The 22,629-nt window shown below is 35.6% G+C and overlaps 2 protein-coding genes and 1 long non-coding RNA gene across 4 annotated transcripts; all 3 read left to right on the forward strand.

Moving 5' to 3' along the window:
• Positions 1-328: 328 nt before the first annotated feature.
• Positions 329-2,881, forward strand: LOC147536884 (protein neprosin-like). Its single transcript, XM_086642710.1, has 7 exons — positions 329-370; positions 555-641; positions 742-954; positions 1,289-1,453; positions 1,543-1,596; positions 1,876-2,016; positions 2,495-2,881. The coding sequence occupies exons 1-7, from the start codon at positions 329-331 to the stop codon at positions 2,879-2,881; spliced, it is 1,089 nt and encodes a 362-aa protein (XP_086498836.1).
• Positions 2,882-5,969: 3,088 nt separating this feature from the next.
• LOC147536885 (uncharacterized) lies at positions 5,970-8,008 on the forward strand. Of its 2 annotated transcripts, none has more exons than XR_015226043.1 (4): positions 5,970-6,302; positions 6,713-7,114; positions 7,201-7,277; positions 7,902-8,008. It is a non-coding gene; the product is annotated as an uncharacterized LOC147536885 (long non-coding RNA). The 2 variants fall into 2 exon arrangements; XR_015226044.1 differs by lacking the exon at positions 5,970-6,302 and having other exon boundaries at positions 6,692-6,908; positions 7,030-7,114.
• Positions 8,009-17,428: 9,420 nt separating this feature from the next.
• LOC147536886 (protein neprosin-like) lies at positions 17,429-20,441 on the forward strand. Its single transcript, XM_086642460.1, has 7 exons — positions 17,429-17,690; positions 17,996-18,082; positions 18,184-18,396; positions 18,731-18,895; positions 18,985-19,038; positions 19,318-19,458; positions 19,937-20,441. The coding sequence occupies exons 1-7, from the start codon at positions 17,493-17,495 to the stop codon at positions 20,321-20,323; spliced, it is 1,245 nt and encodes a 414-aa protein (XP_086498586.1). The 5' UTR covers positions 17,429-17,492; the 3' UTR covers positions 20,324-20,441.
• Positions 20,442-22,629: the final 2,188 nt, after the last annotated feature.

The following is a 22,629-nucleotide window of genomic DNA, read 5'->3' on the forward strand; positions in this document are numbered from 1 at the left end:
AAGAAAATCGCAACGACAACTCATCAAGTTCCTTTTTCGTGAATAAATAAGATGCAAAACCATGAAAATTTTCAATCGATAAATTTCACTATGGACTCAAAGTCATTGTTATTGGCGATAATAATAATTTTTATGTTTTATCAAAACTATTATGTTGCAGAAGGAAGAAGAGTTCTAACAAAAGAAGATGAGTTGGATTTCGGAGAACAATTAAGAATTCTCAATAAGCCTTCCGTCAAGACCATTCGAGTAAGATATAGTAGTCTTTGTTTTAGCCCTTGTGTTTCCTATACTTTAAAACATGAACCTAAATATTATTTTTGCAACCATGAGTGGTTGCATCAATCGAGTGGAATTAGATCATGATCTTGTAATATGCCTCTTTCTTTTATTCCATCGTGATCTTGTTCCAGCTTTAGAAGATGTCGAAATCTAAAAAAAAAACTAATCATATTAAGATATGAATAAATCAAACATTAACTTTACATATATAATATTATTATATTTTTGTAGATAAACAAAAATTTTGTAATTTTTGTTATGGTGATTTACAGACTAGTATTGGGGATTTGTTCGATTGCGTAGATATATACAAACAACCAGCATTTGACAATCCATTGCTCAAGAATCATAAAATTCAGGTATAAATCTTTGTACCCGTCTCACAAAATGATAATTCATCTTCTTTAGTTTGGTAATTAATTTTTCTGAAAAAAAAATAAACGGGTTATATACGTGCAGTTGAAACCAGATATCATAGAAAAAGAATCTATCAGTAAAAAAACCTCATCATACAAAAATGGAGCAAAGACTTTATTTGAAGTTCAGAATGAAAGGTGCCCAGAAGGAACAGTTCCAATTAGAAGGACAACAAAAGAAGATTTGATAAATGCAAAATATGTATCCAAATCATTTCATCCAGATACATATCCTCTAACACCTATGGTTACCCATGTAAGTAATCTTATATTTATATATTATGTAGTTTTGGAATCCCTTGTATTTTTGTACTTATTGTAAATATTCACATTTTATTTTATATTCCTGACATTTTCTTTTCAAGGGTGAAAGTATAAACTAATTTGGAATGAATAATTTTAATTAAAATACAAAAAATACAAAATCCCTTTTAAAATGAGTTTCACTTAGAACTTTGGTAACCTTAATTAACTTTTGGAGGAGTTTTCGGAAAAACATAAATGTCAAATGCATCGAAAGCTAGTAACGATTTATTCTAACTTCGAGAGAAATTGATGCCTAAATTAAGTTATTATTATTTTTTCTTTAGTTTGCTGCTGTTGATACGGGGGATGACAGAATACAATATTATGGAGGAAAAGGTATTATTGGTTTGTACAATCCAAATGTTATCTCTGGGCAATTTTCCACTGGACAAATTTCTATTCAAAATGGACAATTTTCCGAAATAAATAGTATAGAAGCTGGATGGATGGTAAGTAACATTTTTCAACTGCTCAAATTCTGTTACCCTTATTATATCTGATTAGTATTACATTAATTTCTATATATTGGATTAATCAGGTATACCCACAGTTATCGAAAGACAACATGAGTCGCTTATTTGGATATTGGACGGTAAGATTCAACGTTTCTTAATTTTCGTGGTCATTCTAGAAATTTACGCATATCCTGTAATCAATCAAATTGAAAAAAAGTGATATAAGAAGACTCTATTTCCCCAACAAATAAAGAAGACGGGTGAAGCTACTCAACAACCATACCATCAATAATGGAGAATAATTTTATCTGATAATTATGATTGTTACAAGAAAATATACTTTCAATCACATAAACAATGATGCGATAAGTTTTAAATTTGTAGTAATTTTGATATTGTTTGGGCGGGAAACGCAGGCTAATGGATATCAGACAGGCTGCTTTAATACACTATGCTCAGGTTTTGTGCAAGTTCATCCTACAATAGTCTTGGGGGATGCTTTCAGTCATTATTCGTCTGGAGAACACCTATATGCCCTTATTATTTCCGTATCTCGGGTAAGTACTTTATTATAAATATTTCTTTTAGGGGATTTTAAGGTCATTTGATTATAGAACATGACGTGTCGATTCAATTTGACAACATATAATATTGGTATACCAACTAAGAAAAATGAATGTGTATAAATTATCATTTTGACACCATACCATGCCTTGCTAATAAGTTGGAGAGAGATAGAGAGAAGAGTTTTCATTCGACATTGGATGATCTCCTCTGTTGTATCATTGACCTGATTCATTCGTCACGAGCCAACTGCAATCTTGAATTTAGGTATTAAGAAGGGATAGCGTAACGTTTGCAACGTGTATACTCTTGGGCTATGATCATGGAGAGAGACTTTCACCTTGGACAGATAACGACATAATTTAATTTGTGGGCTTGGTTGACACTGTCGAATTTTAGTCCTTGCAGTAGTATGTATGTGTTTCTAAAAAAGAAAATGAGAATTTCAAAGTATTTTGTATTGGAATGCAGGATCAAACAAGTGGGAATTGGTGGTTGAGATGTTGTTCAGCTGATGATGTAATAGTAGGGTATTGGCCAAAAGAACTCTTCACCCATCTCTCAAATAGTGCTTCAGTCATTACATATGGTGGGAGAGCAGGGGCAGAAAATAATTTGCCAATGCCACCAATGGGAACTGGTGTTTATAAGAAATCATACTATGGGGTTTGTTACATATCCAACATGGAGGTTGTTAATGATCAAGGAAAACCTGTGCAGGTGAATGAGGATAAAATTAGGACCCTAGTAGATGTCAAAGACTGTTATGACGCGTCTTTCTTAGGAGAACAAGGTGATTGGAAGTCAACTATGGTATTTGGTGGGGAAGGTGGCAACAACTGTAAGCCGCTAGTTTGATTTATTTCTGTCAAACTATTCGTGTTCTAAGTGATAGCTCATTATAAGTGACTAAAGTTTATATATTGGTTCTTTGGGAAATGTTTCTTGTAGTCTTTTTCGAAGTTTGACTTAGAAATTTGTGTGATGTTATCCTGATTGTAATAGGATGATGTCGATCAACCTTTTGGGCTACTAATGGTACTGTCTGCTTTGGCACATCTAGGCCTCAAAGTTTTAAAAGACCTCACTACGAAAGAGTGCTTAACCTCTTAAGAGAAGCAGCACACTCCGTCTCACCACCGATGTGAGATCATTAACAAAACACCCTCCCGACACCACATCACAGTAGACATAATTGTGTAGATAACGTGTCATACGATGATATTTACCAACCTTCTAAGATGCTAAAGATATTGTCTGCTTTGGCACTCCAGGGCCTCACTGTCTTAAAATGCCAAACTAGAGAATGTTATTTAGCCTATTAAATTTGTTTTGAATTTTTTTGAAATACAATCGATTATAGTCGAAAGCACATGTGAGAATAGTCCCACATGGAGGAGGGCTATTTTTTTTTTTGTGAAAAGGCATATAGCTTGCAATTATTCATTAAAATTCTCAATGACAATGTTTGATTTCTCCGCCAATAATTGGCTTAAAATGCAGCTTGGAATTTGTATAACATTCCAAAATCTATTGCTACAGGACAAAAAAGAATCCTTTCCCAGTAAGTGTGCAACTCGATTCAAATCTCTCGTGCAAAACTTGAAAGCTCAACGACAAGTCTTGCCGCATGAGCTTCTGTTACTGTTGCACATGCAGCCAACAAATTCCTCACTTCAGTCATGATAGTGTTTCATTTAGTGACTCTACATACCACCAGGGTCGTAGACGGGCCAGTGCGGGCACCTAGCATAGTTGGTAAGTTGCGTAATTTCTATGCAATAGATCTTGGGTTCGGTTCCCATTAAAACTATTTTGTTATTTAATCTTTTTTTTTTTGTTAAAATTTTCATCTTAAGTTGTACCGACCAAACTCTCTCTAGGCTATCCCACTTTCAAATCTTTTAATTTTATAAATTTTTTCTACCAATCAACTTTAGTTTCTGATTGTGTGAAAAAAAGAAAAACCAAATCTATAATATTTGTAAAGTCCTATACAAATTAAGAGACTTTTATTTGGTTAGGATAATCACAAAACAACACCATTCATTTGGGTTCATCAATTTGTAATATTTTACAGGTAAACTATTTCAAATTTGTGTTCATAACTTCGCGTTTAACTTTTTTTTTACTTAATTTGCATAAATGAGGGCCCTGATTAAAATTTTGCACTGACCCCAAAATTATCAGCCACGGTCCTGCAAACCACTGCAATTGCAGTTTTTCCTTTCTTAAAGTCAAAATTAAGCTTTAATTCACCATTTGGTGGTACCGACCAACTTCCGGTATTAGCTGCACCTCACTGGTTTGTTGTGTATCTTGGGGCTCCAACGCTGGGGAGAAGTCATGTAGCATCATTGCCGCCTCATTGATGATTCCCGTACAATTTGGTTTTTTTACCCTCTGACACCCATCCATTACGCTCCTTCCCTAAGAACCACAAAACATATAATATCTTGGTTTTCTTCACTCATTGCCAATTGGTTTTGAGTTGGATGACCACAAAGTCAACACTGTGTCAGAGCTATAGCCACACGTGATATGCTTAAAAACCACACATGTTCCACATCACTTGAAAAAAAAAACGTGTTAAGCTAACCACACAACACGTGAGGGGGCGTGTGAGAATAGTCCCACATGAGATAATGGTTATCTAGCAACCAAGTATATAATGTTTGTGTCCTCTCCACTCATTGCCAATTAATTTTGAGTTGGATGACCACAAACTTGACCGTACAATTGTGTCTATTAATTTTAAGTGATCATAAATGAATAAATTATTTGAGGGAACCTTGTTTTGGGGGACCCTAGTGTGCGGTCCTAATTAAGAAGTCTGATATTATTAGCGCTATTTTAGATATCAAATATCTATCATTAACTGTTTAGGTTCGCATCCACAGATCTTATATGAATTAACTTGAGTTAGCATCTACAGATCTTATATGAATTAACTTGAGTTATCAAAACATATATTTGTTTCAACTTCCTACTAATAAGAATAATACTCTTTGCCGCATTAAGATCAAGAAGTTCAATTGAGTTTCCTCTTCTTGAGACACAAGAATACTACATTTTGATCACCATTCGATATTAGCTAGAACAACAACCACGACCTTCTTCTTAATCTCCTTATGATCGTAATGTTTATACTTGAAGATCTTGTGAACTCTTTAGTTCGCTCACTTTTTTAAACAACTGAAAAATTTCTCTCTCCCCATCTTAGGTTTGGTCTGCACGTCAAGAAAAAATACTCAAACTACATGCCTAGTTGCAGGTCTATGTTCTTTTATTAGCTAGACCTTAAAGCCTTACGCCGTGGAACATGGGGCGGGACAAAAGAGGCGTTAGCCTTATACTTCTCGATTTTACTCTCAGGACATCTCTATGGGCACGTCAATTTTCTAGGAGTGTGCAAAAATAGACCGAACCAATCAAACCAAACCGGTCCAGTCAGTTTTCAAACCGAACCAAACAACGAGTGGTCTGGTACGGTTGTAGGTTTCTAAAAACCAAGTCGTTTGGTTCGGTTTGTGAATGTAATTTTTAGAAACCATTAAAACCAAACTGAACCAGTCAAGTTCAATTAATGTATATCTATTATATAAAATAGAATGAAGAGTGATGACTAGGACAAACCAAAGATAAAACTAAAGACAAACCAAAGATAAATCTAGCCGTCCGTTATCCCATGATAAATTTTGACCGTCTATTTATTTAAGATTAACAAAGCACATAATACGTGCATAACTCTAATTTTTTATAGTATAATAGATGGGTTCACATCTAGATTCAGCTCTAATATTGACCTTTGGATCTTTTTCCCCTTCACTAAAACGTTAATCCAACATTTATGATTAAAAGAAAACCCCCAAATTAATTTCACACCAATTAAAGAATTAATACCCTCTCTTTATAACCCACTCTCACATAACATTTATGTTCATTGTTTTTTTTTATGTCTGCAACTTTATATTTCTTCCATTAAAATCTATTGCCGTTTCTAATCCTTTCTCTCTTTCTAAAACTTTATTCATGTTTTTTTTTTATTGCCTTTTGATTATAAAGAATAAAAAACTTTTCGGGTATCTCTTCTTATTCACTTAATTTAGGGTTTGTGATTGGTTCTCATCGACAAAAGATTGCGGTTTTGATAAGAAAGTTTGGGTTTTTTTTAAGTTTTAATTGAATGTGTTTTAATTTTTCATTTTTGCTTGACTTTCAGGTTGGTCCAATTATTTCATGGTGATTCTAGCAAAACCTAATTCAATTCCTTTCGATGGTACTGTATGGAAATTTTCTTTGTTATTATTGTTTCATCCATCACAAAGGTCATCCCTATGTTCAAGTTAATTCTCCTTGGTTCCAACCAGTTTCATTTCGTGGATACATATTTTTCATTGTTGCTAATTTCTGTTATTCTCTTGCCGTTTCTTCTCCTTTCTCTCTTTCTAAAAATTTTCATGACTTATTTCACTAATTGTTCTATTCATCTTTTTCTTTTTTGTATTGTCTTTTTGTTATAAAGAATCAAAAAAATTTCGGTTATCTATTCTTTTTCACTTAATCTAGGGTTTGTGGTTGGTTCTCATCAACAAAATCGAGATTTGATAAGAAAGTCTGGGTTTTCTTGACTTTTTTTAATTGCTTAATTGAATGTGTTATAATTTTTCATTTTTGCTTGATTTTCAGGTTGACCCAATTATTTCAATTTTCTGAGATTCCATGGTGATTCTAGCAAAACCAAATTCAATTACTTTTGCTGGTATTGTATGGAAATTCTCTTTGTTATTACAGTTTCATCCATCACAAAGGTCATCTGTATGTTCAAGTTAATTCTCTTTGGTTCCAACCTTTTAATTTCGTGGATACAAATTGTTCATTGTTGGTAATTTCTGATATTCTCTTGATGTTTCTACTCCTTTGTCTCTTTCTAAAAAATTTCATGACTTAGTTCTCTAATTGTTTTATTCATCTTTTTCTTTTTGTATTGCTTTTTGGTTATAAAGGATCAAAGACTGTTTGAGTATCTCTTCTTTTTCATTTAATCTAGGGTTTGTGATTGGTTCTCAACAACAAAATATTGGGGCTTTGGTAAGCAAGTCTGGGGTTTTCTTAACTTTTGTTTAATTTCTTAATTAAATCCGTTCTAATTGTTTTTATTTTTGCTTGATTTTCAGGTTGATCCAGTCATTTCAATTTTCGGAGATCCATGGTGATTCTAGCAAAACCCAATTCAATTACTTTTGCTGACACGGTACGGAAATTCTCTTTGTTATTACTGTTTCATCCATCACAAAGGTCATGTGTATGTTCAAGTTAATTCTCTTTGGTTCCACGTTTACTTGATCCCTTGATATTTCTGTCGAAGTTAGTTTAACCTAAATTGATTATAGTGTCGTTGATTTTGTTATGCATTTCAGAAAATTTTTGTTGTGTGAGCTCTAATTCTTCGAAAAAATTCCTCAATTAATCCATACGTACTTACCAAAGTACTCAAATTTGTTAGTTGCTTTATGTTCTAAAATGATGCAAACCGTGTCATCGTCAAAAATGTTTTAGACAACAGGAGATCAAATTGAAAAAAAATGAAGTTGTATCATCTACGTCTTATTAAAAATGTGAACATCATTGTCAATGTCAAAAAAATGTTAAAGAAAGAAATCCGAAGAAGTTCAAATAGTTGGTTTGGTAAGGACTTGATTACAAATTATTTTTTGCAAAATGTATAACGGTTGCAACCAATTATAAGTTTTCAATAAATTTTAATTTTTGTTCTATAGTTTGCTTTTAGAGATTTACATTCTCAAACATATGGTTTCATTTGTTCTTGTTAAGTGGAGATGAAATATTTGTGATAATGAAAGGTCTATTTTTGCAGATAAAAGGTCATTCATTTTGATAATTGGTGATCGACGACTTTATAATCTATAAAATACTTAGCGGAAGCTACCGTGCCGGAGGCACGGGTTATACCTAGTATATATATATATATATACAATTATATGTACATAATTTTTTCTAAAACATATCTATCGCATCTGTATAACTTCATACAAATACATATCTTTCACCAAGTTTTTGTCAGAAATAAGAATAACTATTACTCATACAAAACAACAACAGTGCTACAATATTATGTTACTAGCTAGTATTAGACAAAAGCGATCCATGTATAATTAATGTTACTGGCTGCTATGTAATATTTCGAGCAATGGCCTGCACATGTCTTCAGGTTTTTAAGGAGTGTTGTCTTCATTTTTTACGTCAATGTATGAAGAAAGTAACTCGATTCGTCGATTTTCATGGAGAATAAACTGTTACTATTGCTGGTTTGGTATCCAGTAGTATCCAAACCGCTCATTGACGGTTTTGTTGGTAACGGAAGCAAACCATGAGCGATTTGGTAACGGTTTGAGAAAGCACTAACCAAACCATGTACAGTTTAGTAATGGATGACACCAAAATACAAGATACCGAACCAACGAACACCCCTACCATTTTCCCATCATTATGGCAGGCTTAGTTATCTCATATTACTTTGCCCGGGACTCTAGGTCTCGCCCACTTTCGTCGAGACTTGCACCTTCTCTTTTCTACTCCAGTATAGGGGTGCACAAATAACAAACTAATCGGTCAAACCAAATCGAACCGAACCGATCGAATTTCGGGCCGAACCTATCACCGTTCGACTCGGTCCGGCCGAAAAACCGAGCAACTTAAATTGGTTTGGTTTGACTTCGGTCGGGGTTTCTAAAACCCGCCCAAGCCAAACCGACCAAATCCTTAGGTATTTATCGTACTAAAACATTATATAGAAGTAGAGAGTAGGAAATACTAGGGGTGAGCAACGGTCGGCCAAATCGAACCGAATGGCTTTTAGGCCGAACGGAACAATATCCGACAGGGCCGGCCCTAGGCCTAGGCGACCCAGGCGATCACCTAGGGCCCCCAAATTTAAGGGGCACCCATTTTATATAACATTATATAATGTATATATTGATAGTATTATTATATGTATTGTTTTATGGACATATTTTATAAGTTTGTTTGGGTAGTAGAGTTGGTAAGAGTTGATTTTTATCCTAAGGTCAAGGGTTCGAGTCCCATGACCTACATTATTTTTTAGATAATTTTTTCTTTTCAAAAGAGATACTAAAAGAAAATGTGATTAGTGATCTTATATAGAATAAGGCAAGAAGAACGGTGTTTAAGTAGTATTTGTTTTATGTGTAATTTTAACAACTATAAACTTTATAAAAAATGTCAACTTTTTATTTTTTCGATTTAAAATGTAGGGGCCAAGTCAAGGTCCTTGTTTCAACTCGGACGCCTAGGGGCCAAGAAACGTGTTTAAGTAGTATAAGTCCGCCTAGGGCCCCCCAAAAGTCAGGGCCAGTATTGATATTCAATTCAGTTCGCTTGAAAAATCGATCAACCGATCATTGTTTCGGCCTAAAAAGTTTCCTAAATAAGTCTACACCCGCAAGTGCACAGGTGTCAAGTTGTAATTTTCCGGTAAGACTGGGGTCGATCCAAAGAGACTAGTCAAACCTATTCTAAAACTTAGAACTAGTACGGTTTTGATTTTGAAATTGATTTTGATGATAAAATAAAATGAATAAAATATTCAAACGAATAAAAAGATGAACTGAAATGGGGAGAAAGCCTAGGGTTTTCTGAATTCACCACATACAATCAGTTTAAGAACCAATAATTAGTCGAATGAAATCTCTTTTTTTTATAAGGGTTATTTCCCAAATGGCCCCCAACTTTGTGACCAGCTTCCTGCCTGGCCCCCTACTTTAGAAATAATTCCCGTATGACCCCCTTTTTCCGTTATCTTTAACACTCCGTTACTCTCTCTCCTCCATCTCATTTTCTCTCTCTGCCACATCATTTCAGCACGCCACATCATCGTCTTCACCGGTAGGGGTCGCCCACCGGCAACCTTCAATTTTTTTTTCTCTATCTTTTTCTAAATTTTATTTTTATTTTTTATTTAAAATTCTCTCATCTCTCTCTCTTTAAACTCCGGCGAAGGGGTTTCCCTTCGCCGGAGGCCTGTTCATCACGAACAGACCCAGATCAGGGTCTGTTCGTGAGGTCTGTTCATGATAAACAGAGGTCCGTTCATCACTAACAAACCAAGATCTAGGTCTGTTCATCACAAACAGGCCCTGATCTGGGTCTGTTCGTGATGAACAGGCCTCCGGCGAAGGGAAACCCCCTTCACCGGAGTTTAGAGAGAGAGAGAGAGAGGAGAGAATTTTTTAAAAAATAAAAATTTAGAGGGAGGGAGAGAAAAATAAATAAACTTGAAGGTCGCCGACCGGGAATTTGGCCAGCCGACGACCCCTGCCGGTGAAGACGATAATGTGGCGTGCTGAAATGATGTGGCAGAGAGAGAAAATGAGATGGAGGAGAGAGAGTAACAGAATGTTAAAGATAACGGAAAAAGGGGACCATACGGGAATTATTGCTAAAGTAGGGGGTCAGGCAGGAAGCTGGTCACAAAGTTGGGGGTAATTTGGGAAATAATTCTTTTTATAACTCAAAATTCAAGGTAATGAACTGCACGAATTCCGGAAGATATTTTCGTTAAAACCCCGATTAAAATATTGAACATGGTTTCATCCCAACCCTAGATTGGTGGGTCAGTTAATCATGGTGAGAGATTAAAATAAATACGAAGAATAGAGAGGAAATGGAAAAAGGATCAAACTTTTCTTGCTGATTTTCTCTGTTGCAGCGGAACGTAGGGTTGTGCAAAAGTAGACCGAACCGCTCATTGACGGTTTGGTTGGTAACGGAACCAAACCATGAGCGATTTGGTAACGGTTTGAGAAAGCACTAACCAAACCGATCCAAACCGGTCAACTCGGTTTTCTAACCAGGCCAAACAACGAGTGGTTTGGTATGGTTGTAGATTTTCAAAAACCATTAAAACCAAGTCGAACCAGTTAAGTTCAATTAATATTTATAATTGTATATTTACATTTTTTTTTTTAAATATATCTATCATATCTCCATAGTTTCATACAAATACAACAACGCCACTACAATATAATGTTACTAGCTAGTATTATATTAAAACAATTCATGTATCGATAATATACTAGCTACTACATAATATTTCGATCGGTGGCATGCACATGTCTTTAATGTTTCAAACGTTTTTCGACGTATTATGTTAGTTTGATTGTTTCTCCAGATTTTTAAAGAGTGTTTTCTTGATTTTTTAAGTCAGTTTATGAAGAAAGTAACTTGATTCGCCAATTTTCATGGAGACTAAATTGTATTATGGATGGTTTGGTATCCAGTAGTATCCAAACCGCTTATGATGGTTCGGTTAGTAACCGAACCATGAGCGGTTTGGTAATGGTTTGAAAAATCACTAACCAAACCATGAGCGGTTGGGTAACGGATGATACCAAATTACCGGATACCGAACCCACGAACAGCCCTAGCGAAACGTACCCCTAAGGAAAATAATTTTCCAACCAATTTGTTCTTCTTCCTCAACTGTTTTTATTCAAATCAGAGAATCAAAACTTTGAATAAGGGATTTTCCAACCAATTTGCTCGTCTTTCTTTGTTACAACCAATTTGCTCGTCTTCCTCTATATCTCACTCTACAAATCACTCATTCTTTTTCTGTTTTACTCTCTTAATTTCTCAAATGAAGAACAACATTGAAAACAGAAACTCCCTTTGAAACTTCTCTATTTTTATCTCTCTCTCTCTCTCTCTCTCTCTAAAATACTCTCTGTCTCTCTGTAGATTATAACATGAAGCTCAAGAGAGGATTATCCCCCGAGATGAGATACCCTTGTCTGATGAAGAGTTCCTGTTTTATAGAGAAAGAAGACGAAAAAAATCCAAAATTTCAAATCTCTGTGGTGTGGCTGTCTCTCTCTGTTAAATTTCCAAACGTATCTCCCTCTATAGATTTTATCTCTCTATAAATATGAATCTAATTTATTTCTTTCCCTATCAATCATCTCGATCGAACCTCCATGATTCCTTCTCATTCTTTCTATCTTCAACTCTCTACCCAAGAACTTGCTGTAAGGGAAAGAGATAATGATTCCCAAGTCTGATTGCTTTCAAAATTCTCTTTCTCTCTAATATCTTGGCTCCATCACTTCAGTGTTTGTTTGTTTTTTAAATTTTTTAGATCTGAAATCTGAATGGGGATCAATTCAGATTTCAGATGTTTGTTTTTTGTGTTTAAGAAAATATGAAATATCGTCTGAATTTGGCCAATTGTCTGAATTGGCTGAAAAGGAGCCCATATTTTTCAGACTTCAAAACAAGTCTGAAAACAAATCTCCAATGTCGGAATGTGCTAAATGTCATTTATACCCCCATAGATTTTACTATTCTCAGTCATTATTTTATTTAGCAACACCACCACCACCACCACCAAAATCAACACCACCACACAACCTAGACCACCACACAACCTAGACCACCACCACCACAACCACACAACCTAGACCACCACCACCACAAAATCTAGACCACCACCACCACAACCACACAACCTAGACCACCACCACCACAAAATCTAGACCACCACCACCACAACCACACAACCTAGACCACAACCACACAACCACCACAACCGAAATCAGCACCACCATCGAAACCACCACCACAACCACACAACCACACAACCACCACCATCGAAACCACCACCACAACCACTAAATCTAGACCACCACAACCGCAACCACACAACCTAGATCACCATCACAACAACCACACAACCACACAAACTACACCACCAAATGAATACAAACTGCCACCACCACCACATAACGCCGGATCTGTTGGAGAGAGAAAGAGGGACGAAAAGAGAATGGGATTGAGAGAGTCTAAACCTCGTCGGACTTCCATTGCCAGACTTTTTCGCCGGAATAAGTGTTTGAAAGAGGTTGGTTGAGAGAGGGAGGCTGTTGGAGTCTTGGAGAGAGAGAGAATAAAGAGTTTAGGGTTTTCTTTTTATTTTAGAGAATGGTGAAGGGTTAGGGCTTGTTTGTGTAAAATATCAAGTAGGGGTATATATGTTAAAATTATAATTCAGATCCACTAATTCAAATTTCGAACAAACATCTAACTTCTAAAATAACTCAACCAATTCAAATTCAGCCAATTCAGTTCAGACTTTTCAGATCCAGCCAATTCAGATTCAGACATAAAAAAAAAACAAACAGCACCTTCCTCTCTAAAAATATATATGTCACCCCTTTAAGAATACTCAGCTCTTACCCAAACCATCACTCTCAATCTTTGCTTCCCGATTTATCTTCCCATTTCCAATCTTTGATTTCATCTCAAAAATTTCCTTCTCTGTTCAACTATCACATTCCATCTCCCTCCATTATCTTTTTCTCTCTACTATTTCCAGAGGAGATAGAGATTAAGAGAAAAGTTAAGTAAAAATTTCCCATTAATTTGGGAATTACCCAATCCCGGGTAAAGGCTGGATGTAGTGAGGAGAATGATTTGGTGCGTCTCGGTAGAGGGAAGAATATACCTCGCACGTCCGGATGCGGGCATGTGTGTAGGAGAGATCTACGCCATCCATATTCCACAAATTCGCACGAGGGAGTATTGAAGCCTGCCCATGTGACATACTAGATCTTGACTCGTCCAGATCACGAACCTTGTCCCGTGGTGCCCACCAGTGTACCGAAATTATCCCTCGCACCGTCAGGTTGCCCCACGTCCTCACGCCAAATCCGCGCCACGTGTTACAAAAAGATCCGATTTTGAACAAAACTTTGACTTACTCTATTTTCCTCGTCCGGACTCCAATTTGACTCTCGCTTTCGCCGTTGGGTTCGTCTTGGACTCTACTTTTCAACCGAGCACTAAAATTTCCAGAACACCAATACCACTGAATGAGCGAAATGCCCTTAATGTGTGTTTCTCCTGTTTTTATCATTTTTCGCACCGAACTCCGTAAATGAGACCTGAGACAGAGAAACAACCAAATCATTATAGTAACTGCCCGAAATAGGCTAACTAGCCCAAATTAAGAGACTAAGACGGGATATTTTCATGTCCCATCAAACATCCCCAAACTTAGATTTTGCTAGTCCTCGAGCAAAACAGAAAAACAAAACTAAGCCCAGTTCACCGCTTTCATAGGGAATCACGATTGCACTTAGCACATGCAACAAGCCGTTAAGCCTCTGGGTCACCCAAGAGCACGAGTTTTGTCTCCTATGGGTTTGTAGTGAATATACCCACAAAATTCAAAAATCTCAAAAATGCAGAAGGGTCTAAATATGATATGGACTAACAATGTTTATCCGGTAGATTTTCAAAAGCTAATAGAAATGAAATCCAAGTCGACCAAACCATACAAACGCTAAAAATCCCTTCACTAGTAATCTAGACTCGAAGTGCTCGTAACCAGCCAATATGAATATCATTTCGGTTCAGAATAGACAAGACTTTGATTACTTTCTCGATACATTTCGCCTCGAATATTGCCTCACGGTCATCCACTCAAAATTTTAGTCACTAAAAAATGGTTCACTCTATGTGTGAGTACGATCATGAAGAAATACTCAACACATTACAAAAGACGGACTAAATTTTTCGTAAACGACTGATCTCATAGAACTCCTGAGAACTCTTCTCACCTGATCAACTGTCTAACAATGTTTCCTAGAGGTCAATAGATGCTAAGGATGAATTAGAACTCCTAAGAACTCGACGTCTTCAAATCTTCAAGAACTACTTCAAGGGATAAACACTTAAACTAAACAAACACATACTTTTTTTCTTTCATTTTTCTTTTTTTTTTCTTTTTTTTATACACTTCTGGTAATAAAACTCAAAATACCACTTTCTTCACATTATTCTTTCCTTGTGGTAAAATTCTTTCCATTTTGCTTCATGCCTTATTCTCAGGGTTCTAATGGTGAATGGAGTTTATATCTTCCTCTAGTTGACACTGTTTTCAAGTTTATCAGACTACAAGAGAAAGGTTCACATTCTTGAGGACATCCCTAGTGGTTGTAAAATTTGAACTCAAGAGACCAAATGAGCTCTTTTGATTATTGCGAGGTTGAGTAGCTCTTCACTCTACTCGGAGTTAGCGCAGAAGAGATCACTCAAAGCAAAAAGAAAGACTCAGAATCTCACATGAGTTAAATCTCCACTAATGATCGATTAAGTTCTCCTAGAAAAGTCCACACTTCACCAATCTAACACTCACATGGCTAGTGCACAGACAACTTCAAGACTCGAAATTCATGGAAAAACCATTAGCAAATGAATAACTCGATCAACTAGACTCTATAACTATTAACAAGCAAAAACAACTAAACTCACATTTTCAATAAAAAAATTTCAAAATTTTGAAACCTTTTAAAATTTTGAAATAAGGACTTAACAAAAAATTCATTCCCTTATCCCCAAACATAAACCGAACATTGTTCTTAATGTTCTGAAGACTATGCAAAAAATAACAGGGTGAAGGGAAAGATATTACCTGATTCCAACGTCCTAACCGTGGGTTGCCTCCCAGAAAGCGTCAAGTTTGACGTCTTCAGCCAGACAAAACAGATGACTCGAAAAATAGAAAGAATTATACCTACTGGATTACAGAAGTGTAACTAACTGCAAACCAATAATCGAAACATCTGTGGGTCCACCCAAAACACAAAGTTTTTAGTGAACGATAGTCTCACATTTTTGTGAACTGTTGATAGTGCATGTGAGACTATAAAAAAAGAAGGACAATCCCCAAAGCGTCAAGTTTGAAGTCTTCACAAAGCGTCAACCGTGGGTTGCCTCCCACAAAGCGTCAAGTTTGAAGTCTTCAGCCAGACAAAACAGATAACAGGGTGAAGGGAAAGATATTACCTGATTCCAACGTCCTAACCGTGGGTTGCCTCCCACAAAGCGTCAAGTTTGAAGTCTTCAGCCAGACAAAACAGATGACTCGAAAAATAGAAAGAATTTTACCTATTAGATTCCAGAAGTGTAACTAACTGTAAACCAATAATCGAAACATCTGTGGGTCCACCCAAAATACAAAGTTTTTAGTGAACGATAGTCTCACATTTTTGTGAATTGTTGATAGTGCATGTGAGACTATAAAAAAAGAAGGACAATCCCCAAACTTAGTGGATGCACAGTCCACTAAGTAAGTATAGATACTAGGACCAGCGACTAGAAAGTTATCAAAAGGATCGACATAACAGTGAAGGCCCAATATATCAGTCGAAGGCAGAAAGTCATTTGCAAGCTTAGTGGATAAAATGTCCACTATGTCCATAGACGTACTTGAGGAGACGTCTGAATTGTTTCAAAAGGGATCAACAACCGAGTCTGAGACCATGTTGAAGGTCAAACTAAACTCTAAGGGTAAGGCAACATGCTCAGGGACCAAGTCCATGTTTTCCTTAGGTAAATGGTCTGACAAACTATCTAGCATGTCTCTAACGTCATCAATGTCCTGAAAGACATCTGGAGCCTCGCAGTCAGTTATAATATCATGTCTTCCTAGCATTTCATCTAAGACTGACTCCTTACACGTGTCAAATACCGGATAGTTTAGAATCGTGTCATCCCCAAACTTGCCCATAGAGCCATCATCCTGAACATCAACGTCTAATGCAGTCCTATCATGGTGAGACAACACGGGTGGAGGGAACAAGACAACAAGGTCATCAGACCGTTCAGGCTCTAGGGTATTATCAGTAAATTCATCGACATTGCCTCCCTATTTATCTCATGATTGCCTCCCTAATTTATATGGTATAATCTTTAAGACGCTTTATGAGGTTACTAAATCAACCTCTTTGTTTTATCGTATGCAATATATCTAAGATATTATCTCATGATTATCTCCTTAAATTATATGTTATAATCTTTAAGACAATTTATGAGGTTGAGCTCATTAAATCAACCCTCTTGTTTTTATCATAAAATGCAATATATCTTAGATATTATCTCATGATTACCTCCCTAAATTATACTCCCTCGGTCCCAAATTGAATGACCTAATTTCCTTTTTGGTTGTCCTATTTTAGTGTCCCATTTCTAAAAATAAAGAAAAGAACTTTTTACCCTTTCCAATAATACCCATGACTATAAATTTAATGTCAACTTTATTTAAAAGTAAGTTAAACTTTTTCATTATAATTAATGAAGGCACAATTGGAAAAATCATGTTATTCTTTATAGTCAAACTCTAATTTATGATGTTCCATTAAAAAGTTGGATTTTCAAAATAAGTCATTCATTTTGGGACTGAGATCTTTAAGACAATTTAAGACAATTTATGAGATTGAAATAATTAAGTCAACCCTCTCGCTTTTATCATAAATGCAATATATCTAATGTATTATCTCATGATTACCTCCCTAAATTATATGATATAATCTTTAAGAAGAAAATCGCAACGACAACTCATCAAGTTCCTTTTTCGTGAATAAATAAGATGCAAAACCATGAAAATTTTCAATCGATGAATTTCACTATGGACTCAAAGTCATTGTTATTGGCGATAATAATAATTTTTATGTTTTATCAAAACTATTATGTTGCAGAAGGAAGAAGAGTTCTAACAAAAGAAGATGAGTTGGATTTCGGAGAACAATTAAGAATTCTCAATAAGCCTTCCGTCAAGACCATTCGAGTAAGATATAGTAGTCTTTGTTTTAGGCCTTGTGTTTCCTATACTTTAAAACATGAACCTAAATATTATTTTTGCAACCATGAGTGGTTGCATCAATCGAGTGGAATTAGATCATGATCTTGTAATATGCCTCTTTCTTTTATTCCATCGTGATCTTGTTCCAGCTTTAGAAGATGTCGAAATCTAAAAAACAAACTAATCATATTAAGATATGAATAAATCAAACATTAACTTTACATATATAATATTATTATATTTTGGTAAATAAACAAAAATTTTGTAATTTTTGTTATGGTGATTTACAGACTAGTATTGGGGATTTGTTCGATTGCGTAGATATATACAAACAACCAGCATTTGACAATCCATTGCTCAAGAATCATAAAATTCAGGTATAAATCTTTGTACCCGTCTCACAAAATGATAATTTATCTTCTTTAGTTTGGTAATTAATTTTTCTGAAAAAAAAAATAAACGGTTTATATACGTGCAGTTGAAACCAGATATCATAGAAAAAGAATCTATCAGTAAAAAAACCTCATCATACAAAAATGGAGCAAAGACTTTATTTGAAGTTCAGAATGAAATGTGCCCAGAAGGAACTGTTCCAATTAGAAGGACAACAAAAGAAGATTTGATAAATGCAAAATATGTATCCAAATCATTTCATCCAGATACATATCCTCTAACACCTATGGTTACCCATGTAAGTAATCTTATATTTATATATTATGTAGTTTTGGAATCCCTTGTATTTTTGTACTTATTGTAAATATTCGCATTTTATTTTATATTCCTGACATTTTCTTTTCAAGGGTGAAAGTATAAACTAATTTGGAATGAATAATTTTAATTAAAATACAAAAAATACAAAATCCCTTTTAAAATGAGTTTCACTTAGAACTTTGGTAACCTTAATTAACTTTTGGAGGAGTTTTCGGAAAAACATAAATGTCAAATGCATCGAAAGCTAGTAACGATTTATTCTAACTTCGAGAGAAATTGATGCCTAAATTAAGTTATTATTATTTTTTCTTTAGTTTGCTGCTGTTGATACGGGGGATGACAGAATACAATATTATGGAGGAAAAGGTATTATTGGTTTGTACAATCCAAATGTTATCTCTGGGCAATTTTCCACTGGACAAATTTCTATTCAAAATGGACAATTTTCCGAAATAAATAGTATAGAAGCTGGATGGATGGTAAGTAACATTTTTCAACTGCTCAAATTCTGTTACCCTTATTATATCTGATTAGTATTACATTAATTTCTATATATTGGATTAATCAGGTATACCCACAGTTATCGAAAGACAACATGAGTCGCTTATTTGGATATTGGACGGTAAGATTCAACGTTTCTTAATTTTCGTGGTCATTCTAGAAATTTACGCATATCCTATAATCAATCAAATTGAAAAAAAGTGATATAAGAAGACTCTATTTCCCCAACAAATAAAGAAGACGGGTGAAGCTACTCAACAACCATACCATCAATAATGGAGAATAATTTTATCTGATAATTATGATTGTTACAAGAAAATATACTTTCAATCACATAAACAATGATGCGATAAGTTTTAAATTTGTAGTAATTTTGATATTGTTTGGGCGGGAAACGCAGGCTAATGGATATCAGACAGGCTGCTTTAATACACTATGCTCAGGTTTTGTGCAAGTTCATCCTACAATAGTCTTGGGGGATGCTTTCAGTCATTATTCGTCTGGAGAACACCTATATGCCCTTATTATTTCCGTATCTCGGGTAAGTACTTTATTATAAATATTTCTTTTAGGGGATTTTAAGGTCATTTGATTATAGAACATGACGTGTCGATTCAATTTGACAACATATAATATTGGTATACCAACTAAGAAAAATGAATGTGTATAAATTATCATTTTGACTCCATACCATGCCTTGCTAATAAGTTGGAGAGAGATAGAGAGAAGAGTTTTCATTCGACATTGGATGATCTCCTCTGTTGTATCATTGACCTGATTCATTCGTCACGAGCCAACTGCAATCTTGAATTTAGGTATTAAGAAGGGATAGCGTAACGTTTGCAACGTGTATACTCTTGGGCTATGATCATGGAGAGAGACTTTCACCTTGGACAGATAACGACATAATTTAATTTGTGGGCTTGGTTGACACTGTCGAATTTTAGTCCTTGCAGTAGTATGTATGTGTTTCTAAAAAAGAAAATGAGAATTTCAAAGTATTTTGTATTGGAATGCAGGATCCAACAAGTGGGAATTGGTGGTTGAGATGTTGTTCAGCTGATGATGTAATAGTAGGGTATTGGCCAAAAGAACTCTTCACCCATCTCTCAAATAGTGCTTCAGTCATTACATATGGTGGGAGAGCAGGGGCAGAAAATAATTTGCCAATGCCACCAATGGGAACTGGTGTTTATAAGAAATCATACTATGGGGTTTGTTACATATCCAACATGGAGGTTGTTAATGATCAAGGAAAACCTGTGCAGGTGAATGAGGATAAAATTAGGACCCTAGTAGATGTCAAAGACTGTTATGACGCGTCTTTCTTAGGAGAACAAGGTGATTGGAAGTCAACTATGGTATTTGGTGGGGAAGGTGGCAACAACTGTAAGCCGCTAGTTTGATTTATTTCTGTCAAACTATTCGTGTTCTAAGTGATAGCTCATTATAAGTGACTAAAGTTTATATATTGGTTCTTTGGGAAATGTTTCTTGTAGTCTTTTTCGAAGTTTGACTTAGAAATTTGTGTGATGTTATCCTGATTGTAATAGGATGATGTCGATCAACCTTTTGGGCTACTAATGGTACTGTCTGCTTTGGCACATCTAGGCCTCAAAGTTTTAAAAGACCTCACTACGAAAGAGTGCTTAACCTCTTAAGAGAAGCAGCACACTCCGTCTCACCACCGATGTGAGATCATTAACAAAACACCCTCCCGACACCACATCACAGTAGACATAATTGTGTAGATAACGTGTCATACGATGATATTTACCAACCTTCTAAGATGCTAAAGATATTGTCTGCTTTGGCACTCCAGGGCCTCACTGTCTTAAAATGCCAAACTAGAGAATGTTATTTAGCCTATTAAATTTGTTTTGAATTTTTTTGAAATACAATCGATTATAGTCGAAAGCACATGTGAGAATAGTCCCACATGGAGGAGGGCTATTTTTTTTTGTGAAAAGGCATATAGCTTGCAATTATTCATTAAAATTCTCAATGACAATGTTTGATTTCTCCGCCAATAATTGGCTTAAAATGCAGCTTGGAATTTGTATAACATTCCAAAATCTATTGCTACCGGACAAAAAAGAATCCTTTCCCAGTAAGTGTGCAACTCGATTCAAATCTCTCGTGCTAAACTTGAAAGCTCAACGACAAGTCTTGCCGCATGAGCTTCTGTTATTGTTGCACATGCAGCCAACAAATTCCTCACTTCAGTCATGATAGTGTTTCATTTAGTGACTCTACATACCACCAGGGTCGTAGACGGGCCAGTGCGGGCAGGGCGCCCGCACTAGGCCCCTTACCACAAGGGGCCCATTTAGGTCTATATTTCTTCTCACTTAAAGTATTTAGAGAAGCAATAGTAACAATACACCATTTAACCGCACCTAGCATAGTTGGTAAGTTGCGTAATTTCTGTGCAATAGATCTTGGGTTCGGTTCCCATTAAAACTATTTTGTTATTTTATCTTTTTTTTTTTGTTAAAATTTTCATCTTAAGTTTTACCAACCAAACTCTCTCTAGGCTATCCCACTTTCAAATCTTTACGTAATCTTTATGGGCACGTCAATTTTCTAGGGGTGTGCAAAAATAGACCGAACCAATCAAACCAAACCGGTTCAGTCAGTTTTCAAACCATACCGGTTCAGTCAGATTTCAAACCAAACGAAACAACGAGTGGTCTGGTACGGTTGTAGGTTTCTAAAAACTAAGTCGTTTGGTTCGGTTAGTGAATGTAATTTTTAGAAACCATTAAAACCAAACTGAACCAGTCAAGTTCAATTAATATATATATATATATATACAATTATATGTACATAATTTTTTCTAAAACATATCTATCGCATCTGTATAACTTCATACAAAAATATATCTTTCACCAAGTTTTTGTCAGAAATAAGAATAACTATTACTCATACAAAACAACAACACTGCTACAATATAATGTTACTAGCTAGTATTAGACAAAAGAGATCCATGTATAATTAATGTTACTGACTGCTATATAATATTTCGAGCGATGGCATGCACATGTCTTCAGGTTTTTAAGGAGTGTTGTCTTCATTTTATACGTCAATGTATGAAGAAAGTAACTCGATTCGTCGATTTTCATGGAGAATAAACTGTTACTATGGCTGGTTTGGTATCCAGTAGTATCCAAACCGCTCATTGACGGTTTGGTTGGTGACGGAACCAAACCATGAGCGATTTGGTAACAGTTTGAGAAAGCACTAACCAAACCATGTACAGTTTAGTAACGGATGACAGCAAAATACCGGATACCGAACCAACGAACACCCCTACCGTTTTCCCATCATTATGGCAGGCTTAGTTATCTCATATTACTTTGCCCGGGACTTGAGGTCTCGCCCACTTTCGTCGAGACTTGCACATTCTCTTTTCTACTCCAGTATAGGGGTGAGCAAAAACCAAACTAATCGGTCAAACCAAACCAAATCGAACCGAACCGATTGAATTTCGGGCCGAACCTATCACCGTTCGACTCGGTCCGGCCGAAAAACCGAGCAACTTAAATTGGTTCGGCCTGGGTTTCTAAAACCCGCCCAAGCCAAACCGACCAAATCCTTAGGTATTTATCATACTGAAACATTATATAGAAGTAGAGAGTAGGAAATACTAGGGGTGAGCAACTGTCGGCCAAATCGAACCGAATGGCTTAATTGTATAATGTATATATAC

The sequence above is a fragment of the Eschscholzia californica genome, unplaced genomic scaffold (assembly GCF_041429995.1).
Source record: "Eschscholzia californica isolate CP2 unplaced genomic scaffold, dmEscCali1.0.p SCAF_5, whole genome shotgun sequence".
NCBI classification, from domain to species: Eukaryota; Viridiplantae; Streptophyta; class Magnoliopsida; order Ranunculales; family Papaveraceae; genus Eschscholzia; species Eschscholzia californica.